The sequence below is a fragment of the Trachurus trachurus genome (assembly GCF_905171665.1).
Source record: "Trachurus trachurus genome assembly, chromosome: 7".
NCBI classification, from domain to species: domain Eukaryota; kingdom Metazoa; phylum Chordata; class Actinopteri; order Carangiformes; family Carangidae; genus Trachurus; species Trachurus trachurus.
The window spans coordinates 20,202,584-20,217,165 of record NC_139901.1 but is presented as its reverse complement, the minus strand read 5'-3'; the positions used below and the strand labels follow the sequence as shown (position 1 = coordinate 20,217,165).

The following is a 14,582-nucleotide window of genomic DNA, read 5'->3' as shown; positions in this document are numbered from 1 at the left end:
AAACTGTTGCCATATTTTGAATGACTATTTGTAGATTATGGGGATTTGACTGGGTGATTGTTATATTTCTTATGCACACACTGAATTAGCCTACAAGCATATCACACCTCAGTTTCAAATGCTTTTGACTGTCTGATCATGTTACCATTATTACTCATTAAATCACTTCCTGGTCACAAATATTTGAAGTTAGCTAATTTTACAGTGCAAAACTCCTGTGGTTGGTCTGTCAGACCACATCACAAAAGAGTCTGGAAACAGACCCTGATCATCTCTTCCCTTCTTCCTCGCAAATAGACGTTTCCAGAGCAAACAGGCTGGCTATGAAAACAGCGGTTGTAGTGGTCCCCATCTATGTATCGCTGGGGGGTCCAGATCTTTGTGCTCCGCCACTGCCTCGCCTCCACCAAAGATACTCTCCTACTCCGCCTCCAACAGTCCCTCACAATCATGGCCGAAAATGTAGGTCACCGCGCTCCGATCACGTGACTGCGCGTTCGCCCAATCACGGCTCTCCCCGCGAAGCGCTTCCGGTGGCGTTTCCTGTCAGTGTTTGTAAACTGAGAAGAAATTGGAAGTGCGACAAGAAATAATAACCTACAAAACTGTTTAAACCGAAAGGTAAGCAGTCGGCTTTCCGACACGTTTCTGTCGCGGTTCTTTAGGCGTTTTATAACGTGCTGCTCGTTTGTTTCCAGCGGCTGTAGCCGGAGAGGGAGCTGTTGTTTTGTGGTCGGCACTGAGCCCGCACGCCCTGCCTGGCTGTTGTTGTGTTGTCTGGGGTGGGGGGTGGGGGTGCAGTCATACAAGAGTTATCCTCAAACCCAACTCCTGGCTGGCTAGCTGGTTAGCATTTTCTGCTCCATTCAGCAAACTCTCATTGTACTGCTCACTTTTACGTCGTACGTGCAGCAGCAGCAGCAGGTATCTGAGAGCTCCACACTCAGTCCCGTCTGACCGAAGCTAACCTGTTCAGGGATGGTCAGGTTTCCAGCATGGTACCAGTCGTTAGCCAGCTCCCTAGTACCCCGAGTGCCTCATTGTTTAACGTGGTTGTTATACAGACATGCTTTCAAATGAGCGCCATTCACAATCCAAAATTATTCGGCTTTTTAAAATACTTCAATTGACTGTGAGCAAACATTTTACTCTAAATTGATGTGTGGCATTTTTCTGTACCATCAAAGTGTGCACGCATGGTCTGTCCAGGTAACAGTAGTGTGCACAAAAAGAGTAGATCGGATCAACATTTGGTGTGGTTGCACTATACTTTAAAATGGTACCACTTCTCTTTGGTAGCTGCAGTTGTTCAGTTTTGCAGGGAGCTTTGCAGGTAGATTGTTCCATGCATTGTGGAGAACTTGCTCTCCCAGTGTCTTTTCTCTTCATAAAATCCCAATTAAACTCACTGAGGTTGAGATGGTTCTACGCATTTGGCCTCATCATGCTGCTGAATAAATCTTGGATGCCTCCCTCGCAACTGTTTATCTCACCACTCATTGCAATAGTCATACTGGCTGCTTTTATCCAGTGAGGGGTTTGGAGCATGGTGGTACTGTGTTCCCACTGCTCCACTAGCTGTTCACTGCCCAGGATGTTTGATGATTTTCTCAAGGACAAAATGCTACCTGCCCCTTTTCATCTTATAGGCTACATGATCATGTGAGACAATAATTTCTTTAAGTTCTTGGTGTTGTGATAACGAGTGTGTTTAAATACACTCTGGTATTCTGGTTTTGATGTGGAATATGGTGTTACTGTTTACACAGATTATAAAGAAACCTGGGGACGCATACACATGAGGTTTCTGATGTTTGGTTTGGTTTGTGTTATTCCTGTTCTGACTGAGTTACCTAACGCCTGCATATTAACGCAGTTTGGTTTCTGACTGTATAAGCTCTGCTTCATTAATCATCCTGTATTTGCCTTCTGCATCTGATCATCAGTGATTGCAGACCAGTGCCACAATTTGTTCATGACCTGCTTTGATCAGACTCCCTTTGAGCAAGTTTATTGCCGGTGCAGCATTTGCCATTTAAAAAAACATATTTTTACTATGTAATGTGAGTCGAGCATGCACCTGAAAACATGCCAGAGGATGGTTAGAAACCTGGATAACGTGTTTTTCATAAAAAGCAGACACTCGTGCACATGTAAAGGCAGTCAGTGAGGAGCAGGGAGTTTGTACAGTGGGTGAGTTTTGTTTGGAAATGTTGTAATGAACCCTACACAAAATAGCCTTGTCCTTTTTCCTAATTGATCATCAGGTGTGTCGGTATAACAGCTTATATTATGGAAGTTTTGCTGTTCTTTTATTTTGTTGACCCTTTCATGTTAAGCATCTACATTTCTTTTTTTTTCTGAAAGTATATTTTGGGGGCTTTTTTATGCCTTTAATTGATAGCGTAGTAGAGAGAGACAGAGGGGGAATGACATGCAGCAAAGGGCCACTCGAGTCGGGATTCGATACGGGGCCGGCTGCAGCGAGGACTGTAGCCTTTTTATACATGAGACGCCTGCCCTACTAACTGAGCTAAACGACACCCCAGCATCTACCTTTGTATCCCAGCCTATGTCATCTATCTTCTATCAATCTTATAATCATTTTCATGCTCTGGCTGTACGTTTAAATAATCAGAATAATGCAAGCCGAGAGACAACAGAAAAAAAACTAATTTTTGTTTATGTAATTATCCACACTATAGCTGTTCTGAAGAAATAATTTTGCAGTTATATGCAGTTGAGTTATCACACAGTGCTTTACATGTGCAGGTGATTGAGAGCAGATGATAGTTGCAGAAGTTACCACAGCGCCAGATTTCACGGCTGCTGTCCAGTTCACTTTAACGTGACTGACTGGTTTGTGAACTATCTGAAATACCCCAGTGACTCATCGGTTGATTTGTGCTGTGAAACACGACTTCCAGCGTTGCTATGACAATGTGAGTTGCTCAGATGTAGACTCAGGGTATTGTCAGTTTATTAGGCTTATTTTCTCAGCTGTACAAAGACAAACTGTAGCTTTCAATCAGATTATAAAACATCCCATGTCGCCTATATTTCATTTTACGATGTCTAAAACAATATGATCTAAGATTAAAAGGAAGAATGGGTTTTATAGCGCACTTACTACTGTCAAAAAGAAAAAGCACAGGCATTAGATGTATTTTACACTTTTCATTGTCACTTCACATATGAAGCATTTGTTTGATTGATGTATCATTCCTGCACACATGTGTTTTGTTGTTGGAGGCTGCCTTGATGTCTCTCAGTTTCTTCCTTCCATTTCTTTTATTTCTTCTCCCCGACTGTTGTGTTTTCTGTCACCCGTGGTGACATGTAATGTGCACCAGACCTCTGGGGGTTTATTGCCTAATAAACTAGATATTAATGCTGGACATAAATTTCTGGGCATGCCGTATATCCAGACATGATTTGATCAATCTAAATAGATTGATGTGGTTTTCCAGCGCCTGATTCCAGCATGTAAAAAGCTTAGCCTTATGTTGTCATGCCTCTACTTTCAGACTTTCAGGTGGGTGTCTCTTCTGTCACCCATCATCCTGAGTGAAGCCCCCCCTGTTCCCCCAAACACACACGCATTCAAACCACGGCGATGACACACCATTCCAACAACTCTGTTCGAGACCATATGAAATGGGTCAGTGGAAGTCTTCATCTCCAGAATCACCATCATGGTTTTAACGTGTCCCGATACCATTTCATCTCTCTGTCAGTCCCATTTCTCGACCCCCAACCTCGTTCTCCCCGACTCCTTGTCTCTGTGAGGAGTCTTATGGCCCCCACTTTCTGCTCTGACATGTTGTTTGTGTTTCCAGGCTGGGTTGCTGGGCTGTGAGGCGGTGCTGTCCAGCATGGCCCTAATGCAAGCCAACAGCATCCCAGGCCAGAAGAAGATGATGTCATCCTTGGGTCACGGGCACAGAGCCAGTTCTGAGAGCCAGCAAAGCCACTCGCAGCACAGCCACCATGGACACCAGGTTCACCACGGACAACCACACAACAGCCACATGGGGCATCCTTCGACTGGGAGCTGTCCACCTCTGGTGAGGGAGATTTTTGCATGAAGACAAAAATAGACAGGGTCACTCAGAGGGTTTTCTAAATCTGTAGTTTAAAAGCTTTGCTTTGATGGTTATTCACAGAAAATGTCTACTTCTGTCATGGAACAGTGTAGGAAACATCATGTGTATTGCGAAGAATATATGTGATTATTTAATATTTAAACAAAATATAAACTTTGATGAATTGCTTTAACACTAAATATGCACTATGATGCAGTTGTAAGCAAACACAAGGATAGTTTAAGTTTATTAATAATACACAGTGATTTTCAACAACTGTGACTTCTTTTATACTATTAATTGCAGGCTCTGCTGTTTTTAAATAGCTCTCAAAGTGGTAAACTAAACTATACTGATCTCTTGCTTTCTTCTGAAGCTAATCCGAAAAGACGGGGATTATCACACATCAAGACTGATGGATGGAAAGGACATGCAGGCGAACCAGAATATGCAACCCAAGAAAAAGCACAAAAAATCCAACAAAGTCAAAGAGAAAGTGGTGGAGGTAAAGATATTTTTAGAGCTGTTCTTTACAAAGATCTACTCGTGATATTAAGTCCAGATTTCACAAATTAAATGTTAAATGTTGTCTCTGTTGTTGATAGCATCTACTTCCACCAATCGAGATGGATGATGATGATGACAGTTCCCTGAAAGTCCAGAAGAACTTCATCTGTGACCACTGCTATGGAGCCTTCCGGAGTAGCTACCACCTCAAGCGACATATACTTACACATACAGGTGAGGACACACAGCTCATTGTGACCTTTTTCTGGTATAAAGATACGAAAAATGCAGGCTGGAGTAATGAGTAGCCTCCACACATTTCAAAGGCTCCTTTTGCTTGGATTTAACTACAGAAAACATAAAAATGTTCTGTGTTTGTCCATATCATGTAATTGTGTTGCTCTTTTGGAGAGGACCCGTCAAAGTTTTAGTAAAAGATTAACGTTTCAAATCGATTTAATGTTAAAAGTGAAAAGTATCTTTATGCAAGCAATAGATCAATGTGTCCAGTGAAATCGACTGTAAGTGATACATTTTCCACTTGTGGCTGTTCACAGGGGAAAAGCCATTTGCTTGTGATGCGTGTGATATGCGGTTCATTCAGCGTTACCACCTGGACAGACACAAGAGGGTGCACAGTGGAGAGAAGCCCTACCAGTGTGATCGCTGCCATCAGGTTAGTCATTCATTCTTTTAAAGGGATAGTTCACCCAAAATTCAAATTTCACTCATTATCTACTCACCCTCATGTCGACTTAGGGCTGGGCCTTCTCGGAGTTACAGCGGGGCTCCGTGCAGCACTGCATGTCCATATGACGGTAGCGAACAGGGTTCACTTTTCTTCGTTCAAAAAGACACACCAAAAAACATTCAAATACCTCCACACAGTTAGTCTGTAATATCCCTCTTGTATTGAAGCCCCAACATCAGAAATTGTTCGGAAAAAAATTAAATAAGTCTATATTTTAAGACTTCCGCTACAAACAAGCTTAAAATATAGACTTATCTATTTTTCTTTTTCGGAACAATTTCTCATGTTGGGGCTTCAATACAAGAGGGACATTACAGACGAGCTGTGTGGAGGTATTTGGATGTTTTTTGGTGTGTCTTTTTGGACAAAGAAAAGTGAACCCCGTTCGCTACCGCCATATGGACAAATACTGCTGCACGGAGCCCCGCTGTAACTCCGGGAAGGCACGGAGGACTCTAAAACTTCTCCCAGCCCTTAGTCGCCATGAGGGTGAGTAGATAATGAGTGAAATTTGAATTTTGGGTGAACCATCCCTTTAATGTAGCCTTTTTTTGTATGTTATTCACTGAGCATTTTTAGATTAATCTCAGTCAGTCTTTCTGCATGGCCACAATCTACCTCATTTAAACTCATGCTGTATGGATCAATTGATCAGCCGTGACATGATGCTCACACTGAATGCAAACACAGAGTCACAGGTTGGTTTTGTCCATTGATAATTCCAATAAAGTTTCCCCAAACATAACAACCGCATCCTCAATAATAATGATAAAAACAGAAAAGGGCGGATTACCTTCTGCAGTTCTTTGATGACTGATTGAAAATAAAGGTGAAAAAAAAAACTGAACAAAAACTTGCTGGATTATGCAGAAATTATGTTTTTTATCACACCAGCTCCAAGACCAAAGTTTTAGCTGGAATATTGAAAATGCTGCTTCAGCAGAGGAGCTGCTCCCGCTGCGCGACAGTTGACCAAAATTTCTCACACACCAGACATGTGGTTGCTCGTCTGAGAGCCGACTGGTTGATTGTTCATGCAGTTAATCTGGCATTGTGATTACCTCACGCTGCACATAAATCAACAGTCTGGCAGAAATTATGCTCAATTTGAGGATTATTTTGAGAACCATTTTCAGGCCAAAATCATACTCTCTCTCAATGTCTTGGCTTTGCATGTTCTTCAGGGTTTCTGCATTTTAGCCAGAATCTTATAAATAAAAGCAGCTGTTGTGGCAGTCAGCTTTGCTATTTCACTTTGACTCAAATGCACATCTTTCTCTGCCCGGCTTCAGAACTTCTCACGGACAGACAGACTGCTCAGGCACCGACGGCTCTGCACTGTTGGGATGAGCAAAGAGGAGAGCCAGTACTCGCAGGATACACCTGGCCATCCAGCTTCCTGGAGCCCCCTACAGCCTTCCAACAACCGCCTGACTGTCTGACACCCACCTGCCCCCCAGGACCCCACAAAAAGATCCTACAGACAGCAGCAGTCTGCGGCTCAGTAATGTTGAACATTGAAACACCACAGAACTGTAACCTGACAGCCTAGCTTAAACACAACCAAACTTTAGTTTGCTCATCCATAGAGCTTGATAGTAGTTTTTTTGTACTTTTTTAAAATCTGCCATTACATTATGATACATGCAAAAGAAGGACTAATTCACAATCCTGGACAGCAGATCACGATATTACAGCAATAACCCAGTGAAAAATGCTCACATCTACTTTAATCTGAGTAGATGTATTTTTGGTATTGCTGCCAAGAGACTGCAAATATTTTTGGCTGCATGAACTGTCTGCTGTCAGCCCCAGAGCTGCCTCTTACCACACGGACAATTCACTAATGGGCACAAGCGCAGAACTATGTAGCTTTTTAACCATGTACCAGCTTATGCTGATAAGTGAGACATCCCAGCGGACTTGTGGTCTGTGCTGCCACAGGGAAGTAATTACCCACAAATCCAGTAACTACACTATACAACACTACAGACAGGTTGAATAACACTGACAGTTAACTATAATCTCCTGAAATGTCCAATTTTCAAATAATCTGGGTATTAGCATGTTCTTCACAATGTTCCTTGTTTTAAAGGGGTGATGCCCTGACTGTTAATAGGTTACGCTGCTGAAAGGCTGTAGAGGCTGACAGGTTTTGTAGGAGTAGCCGAGGTTTTTTTTTTGATGCTCTTAAACAAATCTAGTGAGTTTTTTTTTTTTTATATATATAATGTTAGCTGGATGTAGGAACGACTTGTCTGTGGCAAAATCAGGGGTTTCCTAAAGTGCTTCTGTAATAACACCCTTGAGATAAACTCAGTGTGTTTACTGTCCCTGCTCCTAGGAACCTCTGTCAGTCTTATTTCTTTCCACTCAGTGTTAGATCCCTCTGACTTTGAGAGACTTTCAAAAGTATTTTTCTAAGTGAGGCTGGGTCAGCATATTATCTGTAATGCTGAGACCTACCTAAAGGTTCCTGACAGTATATTATCAAATCTCATCAGAAGTGATTTTTATGAGGCTGTTTCCACAGAGGTGGATCATAAACTACTCCCAGACCTAAAATCATTTTTCACTGCTGGTACTGGGAAATCTTTCTTGGTGCTAACCAGATTTAGTTCAGAGTTTGTGAAAGTGGCCCGGTACAGTTTAAAGTGTTTAACGTGTAATTTGACTCATCCACAGATGTAGAGAGCTGACCTATGTCTTGACCTGACTGAATGTGACCTGAATATAGTGCCATGTCATTTCATCTCCGTTTAAACCTTGAGCATCTTCAGTGAAGATGAGAAATGTAGTTTATGGACAGGGGAGGAATACAAGGCCCACGTGGTGTTTGCTATGATCATAACCTACATTATGTTATTGTATGTCCAGGCCTCTGTAGAATCGAATCAGTTTGTAAACACTGGACTGAAGATGGTAGCTCAGTTGTAAAGGAAGACGGGAGTTTTTAACATTTAATATCTGTTTAGGTTAAAACATGTTTTATAATAGACTGTTAGTTCCGTTGCTGTCAGACTTTTAGATCATGTGAAAGGAGTTTTGGGCCCCTCACTGACTTGTCTACTGTTTATGAAGTTAATATATATTTAAATTGTAGTAAGGGTAGAAGATAGAACGTATGGGACCTACACTCCAAAAGCGAATCAAAGTATTTACAAAGTTATAATCATTAGTCTGATGATTTTTATGAAAACAGAAAAGGCCATGATGAATTATCATTCAACATGCTCTTAGGAGTAAAGTAAAAGCTGATACTCGTTCCCTTTTAGTATAGCAGCCATGATTAGTCAGCATATTTTTTTTTATTTTTCTTTTGCATGTATTTGTTGGAGGAACTTGTATACATTTTGTTTTGGTAAAGACATTTTTTTAATGTTAGCCCCAACTTTTATTTTTTGTTATTTCAGGGGTGTGAAGTAAAGACTCAATCATGCTGTAGTGAGTGGACTTTTATGGCCCCAAGTCTCAATAAAGCTGTTACGGTTTTTAAACTAGTGTGAATTGTTCACATCAGATCTCTTCCTTTCTTCTCATAAAACTAAACTTCTTCAGAGGGATTAGCAGATTATTCTGGTGACTTCGCAACTGCTGAGCTCTAATCAGCATCAAATTGTACAAACTGTACATTACCTGATTCAGTCAGGACATCTTTTAGAGAAAAAGATAAGAAGAAAGACTGCAGAACATTTCAGAATAATGCAGTGCACTAGTTATGTCAGCAGGTGGCATCCATGAACAATTGAGGGTCAGTCGTCTCCATAGTGCAGTGGCAAAGATGTAGAAATAATTAAAGATACTTTCCAAGATGGGAGGTGGTTCAAGATCAGTGCTCTGGGGAAGAAAATACCAGTAACTGATCGACATGAATGTGATTAAGGGAGATGCTCCAAATTTTGCTGAGTGTAAATAAATCTGTTTTCAATAATAACATGTAAAACATATGTTACTACACTATCAAATGAATGTGTGTGTACAAACACAAATAACCTGCGAGACGGACATCAGCTTGCCATAATGAGACAGACACATCAACAGCACATTATATGATAAATGCAAAAATAATAACAAATCTGCTTTTCTTACCACTGTTCAACAAAATAAAAATATTTACAATAATACAAAGCTGATGAAAATAGTTTTTATGCCTCTGTGACAGCGACAGTCAGGGCTGTAACCTTTATGTTTTCAGATTTTAGATTGTCTGTTCATCCCATTCTTGTGAGTGGGAAATCTCAGCAACACTTTAAGGGAATTTAGGTCATTTCTACAAATTTCTTAAACTGAGTAGATTTTGGTGGTCGAAGGGCACTGTGACATCACAAATCATGATCTTTTGAATGCGATATCTCTACACCTCCATGGGAAAATGTCTTCCCATTTTCTATTTTATTTTGATTAGTTTTAATAAGAAAAGTAAAAGCATTGAAAAGGGCAACTGTCAGTGACGAGTTCTCCTTTCATCAACACGTCTCATTCAGCTTGGACAACTACACAAAGTAATCCAGTTTTGTTGCTTAAGTAGGTTCACACAGGGCCTCGTCAGTACCACAAGAGGGAGGTGTATGCTAAGGTACCGCCTGTTTACGACCTTCCTGGAGAGACAGTAGGAAACAGATGGTACTTGCACTGTGTAAAAAGCCAAGTGTTGTTGTAGTTTTCAGGGGCCTTTTATGGTAATCGTTAAAGCTGAGACAACAGATGATCAATACACCTTAAAACTCAAAGCAATCACTGATATCATGTCCTGGACTTGTTTAAAATGTATGACCCATATATGATTTTGTATTATACTACTTGCGGACTTGCAAAGAAAAGTAAAAAATTCCGGTCACAGTAATCCTGATAAAACAAACAAACAAAAAAAAAAAAAACAGTTTTCGAATCAAATTTGATTTTAGAGCTTGTTAAAACATCTACAACGGAGTAATGGGAACCACACAACAGCCAGTCGGACCTGCATGAAGATGATTTGTTTAAAATGTTGCTGTTATTGTCAAAGTAGGCAATAAAATAGACATAACTGTCTGTGCGGTAATAGCTAATATCTGCATTCTTCAAGCAGGAGGAAAGAATTTCTCCAAGTACACTGCCCCGTCATTCTGCCTGCGAGGGTATTGCCACATCAGTTGTACGTTTGGAGGTGCAGATCATACCCTTTAGCACCTTCCTCTTTGCTATTGACCAGTTCTTTAATTAAAGCATTAAGACAGGCAGGATGAGATCAGCCTGAAGGCTGCTGGGAGTGTGCGTTTCCTCCCATGGGAGACATCCCCTCCCTCTGCAGCCTGATTTACAGCACCCACAGGCCCCTGGCACTTAACAATGGACCTCTTTAAGTGAGGTAGATGGGGAGGAGATCAGAGAGGGGGAGATAACACTCCATCTTCATACACAAAGTGCTGAAATCATCTAGGTTCGAAATCATCTCTGTGAGACAGACTGATCATGGAGCCGGTCCAGAGGTAAAGTGTAGGAGTGCTGCCTTGTGCTCCGTCTGGCTCACTCTATCAGGGAGGGGAGTGCTCTTAAGACTGATAGCCAGCTCTCTACATCCTCACCTCTCCCGTCAGAGGGATAAAAAAATAGGTCCTCCAAACAGAAATTTCCCCAACATCCAGTAAATCTCAACTGACTGAGCATACTGTGGTTCTGTCAACATATGGGTGGTTCAGAGGTTTACAAAAACAAGCGCTCAGCACCAGAAACGTTCTGTCTCCTACAAATGTTTGGATGCCCCCTGATCAAATACATCACAGGCTTACAGCGAATGATTGAAACCCTCCCAACAATAGCTCCAGCTATCTCCCTCTCCCCGAGGTGGAGGAGAGCCTTTTCATCTCAGGCTTTGATTAATAAAGGAACCGCTGGTTGGTTGAAAGCAGCGATCTGCCCCCCCCCCTCACCCGAGCATCCATCATGCCCGTGACAGCCCACCTCTCTGTGTTAATTAGCGGTGATATTTAAGCTGTCTGAGGTGTTCCATGGCCGTCAGCGTGGTGGTGCTGCTCATCATTAAAATTTCAATTCATCTGTCTGGGTTACTCCCATTTTCCTGGACACCTAAGTTAACATGTCCTCAAACATTCACTCAGACCACAGTGTCCACGGTAAATGGTGATCAAGACACAACAATAAGTGAGAATATAATGTTGTTTTTTTTAATATTTTTTCCAGAATAGGAGATGTAGAGAGGAAATCTCATTAAATACCTTAACTGTGAACATGACCCTGTTGGTGCAATCACCACTTACACACATAGATTTTAATGTTAACCCAACCGTGGCAGCATGACTGTAAAAACCTCAATTTGACTTATCACACTCGCTCAATAATTATTTGATATTACATGAAAAAAATTGCCATAAATCTAAAATTCTTGTCAAACAATGAGCAGCGAAAGTGTGAATGCATTACTTATTAATGATTACCAAATATTGTAATATTCCCTAATACTAGGGGATATTATTCAGAACTAAATTATGTATGTAACTGAAGCCTGGTCTACGTTATAACCAAAAGGCATAATGCACCAATATGAGAACTTTACTGGTACGAAATTAAAGAATAGCTCCGTATGTGATGGGCATCTTAGCAAATGGCAGGCATTTTACACCAGTCTGAGGTGGACAAACGGCAAAGGACACACAAATATGTTACACAAAGTCGTTGCATACATGGTATAAAAGTACGTTTTACCAAATCTAGTTAAACATATGGAAGCTAGAGTGGAGACACCTGCCTCACCTAATGTCTCTGATGGGGAATGTTGTGTCATATCATGTTTCAAACGGTCCCATATTCAGATGTCTGCCACTACTTTTCTAATTAGTGTAACTCAACAAGATTAATTAGCCTGTGAATATCATTCCCATTACTCAAAATTGTAACACTGAGGAGAAGAGAGGCGGAGGCCGTCACCCACTGACTGGTAACAGGGGAAAAGTAAAGTTTGGCCTACTTGCATGTTTTGATATATTCAAATCATGAATATTCATACATGGAAATGAACCTCCGGTTAAAAAGAATTTTAGAAAATACGTTGTTTTTTGCAGTTTGGTTTAATGAGGTGAAGCCCAAAAGATCTGTAAAAGGAAGAGACAAATGGGATAGGATTTCTGAAGATATGAAGGGAAAAGATAGATTATTAGATTGATCGAAACAGTTTGAATCTGTGACTGATGGTGCTTTTTTTAATGGTTAAGACGTCGACATTTTATTGGAGGAAAAGCCCATAAGAATACGCATAAATAGTTAATGATAAAATAAATATTGGCTGAATTCCATTCAGCTTCTTGGCTGTGGTATCGTGCCAACAGTGTCATGGCTGACTGGGACACTTGAGAAGAACTCAGCTACTCTTTATGTTGCCAGTGAGTGACACCTGTGCTCTTCTTGCTATGACAAGGACTCTCACACAGCTTCTGTCTGAATTCCTAATGTACAATACCACACAAGACTATTAAAGCATCTGAAAGTAGGGAGGTTGCTGAGGTCAAAGGAAATGTGTAACTTTATCTCGATCTTAACTCAAACCACTGACATTGATATCTCTTGATTCACACAATCTTCTGCTGCCGCTTCAAAAATGTGCTCACAAAGAGAGAATGGACAGAAAAGGCCCGGAGGCTAGCGAGAACAAGGGGCGGGGGGCTTCCTGCTCTGCCATGCACACCTTGGCTAAAGGTCTACGGCATGCAGATGCATTTACAAAGATCAAGTTCAGTTGCCTGGGACCTTGTTGCCAAGATTTATTTGGCCAAAGAGTCATCCACATTCCCCTTGACAGAATGGACACCCCGGCGCCCTGCCGACTGTGTAAAAATCACTTTCCAACAGAGGTGCGTTTAGCCTCGACAGATAAATTAACATGCCTTGGCCTTACGCCACCCTATTAATCTACAGCTTGTTGGGACACGTTTAGACTGCGCTTCTTCTCCAGGGAACAACCCACCAGCTGTGATGTTGGTCCCTGTAAACGCCGCTGCACACTTCCTCTAATCTGACATATGTAATAGTCTTTAAAAAGGGGCAACATGCCAGGAGAATGGGTTCTTCAACTTCACTGCTCTCTGATCTTTTATAGTAAGCAGGGTGACATCACTGTTAAAGTTTTACTGTATATCGTTTAAAAGGATTCATTATCATTAACTGTGGGATTATACAGGCTTCGCATTTGTTACTGCAAACAAATCTACAGACGAGCTAAACTGGATAAATCTTCATCTTGATTTGCTGTTGCTTAAGACACATGAGATTTATTTACATAAATGTCAATATTTGTCTGTTGGATGGATTTCTAGAGAAGTCTCTTTATTCTACATTAAAAAGACAATAGAAAAAGAAATAGTGCAGGTGATGAAGGGAAACAAACTCTATTTGTTATTTAATGTGTAGTTTATTCCAGTAAATTGTGGAATAAATTGTAAAGATTAGGCCATTTTTATCCATTCTTAGTGATGTAGCTGAAACAGTGAGAGTCCTGTAAAGACTTCTGCTGACTGCTGACCTCAACACCACCACCAAGTCAAAGTTTCCACTTAGCCTGTGAAGTACCCCATTGATTGCAGACATTCATGTTGACACTGTACTGTATGCCAGCTGCTCCGATGACCCTTCCCTTTCTCTTAATACTGACCTGAGGTTGACATGTCTAGTTTTGAGAGGCATGTCTGAACCACTATTGATTGGACTGCCATCACACTTGGTACAGACGATAATAACTTCTGTGTTCCCCTGACAACGTGAGGATGACTCTTGAGTTTGGGATTCAGCCCAAAGCTCTACGAGTCTCACAGAGCCATAAGCATGACTGTAGACTCCCTTGTTAAGTTGTTATTGACAATTACAACACAATAAAGGAGACCAGGTGAATAACATTTCTCTTTTCAGTTTTAGATCGTCAGTCTCATCCACTGCAAAGAGTCCATATTTGGGCTTCAGAGGTCCAGGGTGCTCGCTGCTCTGTCGGGAGACAATATTTATGTTCCAGCCCAGAAACACACTGAAGGAGTGATGAAAATCATCTCTAAGATGAGTTTATCAGAACATTAACTTTCAGCAAAGCTTTTTCCATGACCTCAACACTGTTAATAAGTTAAAAGAAGCTTTTACTAATGAAGTCATTTTGCTAGAAGAGAAATAGTCAGAATTGCCTGTTAAAGACATCAGAGCAACAAAGGCCAAGGTTCATAAATAGAACATGATTGCATGGAAAAGCCCTCATTTAAACTGTT

General features: G+C 41.1%; 1 protein-coding gene across 2 annotated transcripts; it reads left to right on the top strand.

Annotated features, from left to right (window-relative positions):
• The first annotated feature begins 545 nt into the window (after positions 1–545).
• znf740b (zinc finger protein 740b) lies at positions 546–8,852 on the top strand. Of its 2 annotated transcripts, XM_083974806.1 has the most exons (7): positions 546–621; positions 3,528–3,661; positions 3,840–4,067; positions 4,462–4,590; positions 4,691–4,826; positions 5,150–5,268; positions 6,636–8,852. In XM_083974806.1, exons 2-7 carry the CDS (start codon positions 3,617–3,619, stop codon positions 6,783–6,785), a joined length of 807 nt encoding a protein of 268 aa, XP_083830932.1. In that variant the 5' UTR covers positions 546–621; positions 3,528–3,616; the 3' UTR covers positions 6,786–8,852. The 2 variants fall into 2 exon arrangements, with proteins under 2 accessions (XP_083830932.1, XP_083830933.1); XM_083974807.1 differs by lacking the exon at positions 3,528–3,661 and having other exon boundaries at positions 551–621.
• The last annotated feature ends 5,730 nt before the right edge of the window (positions 8,853–14,582 follow it).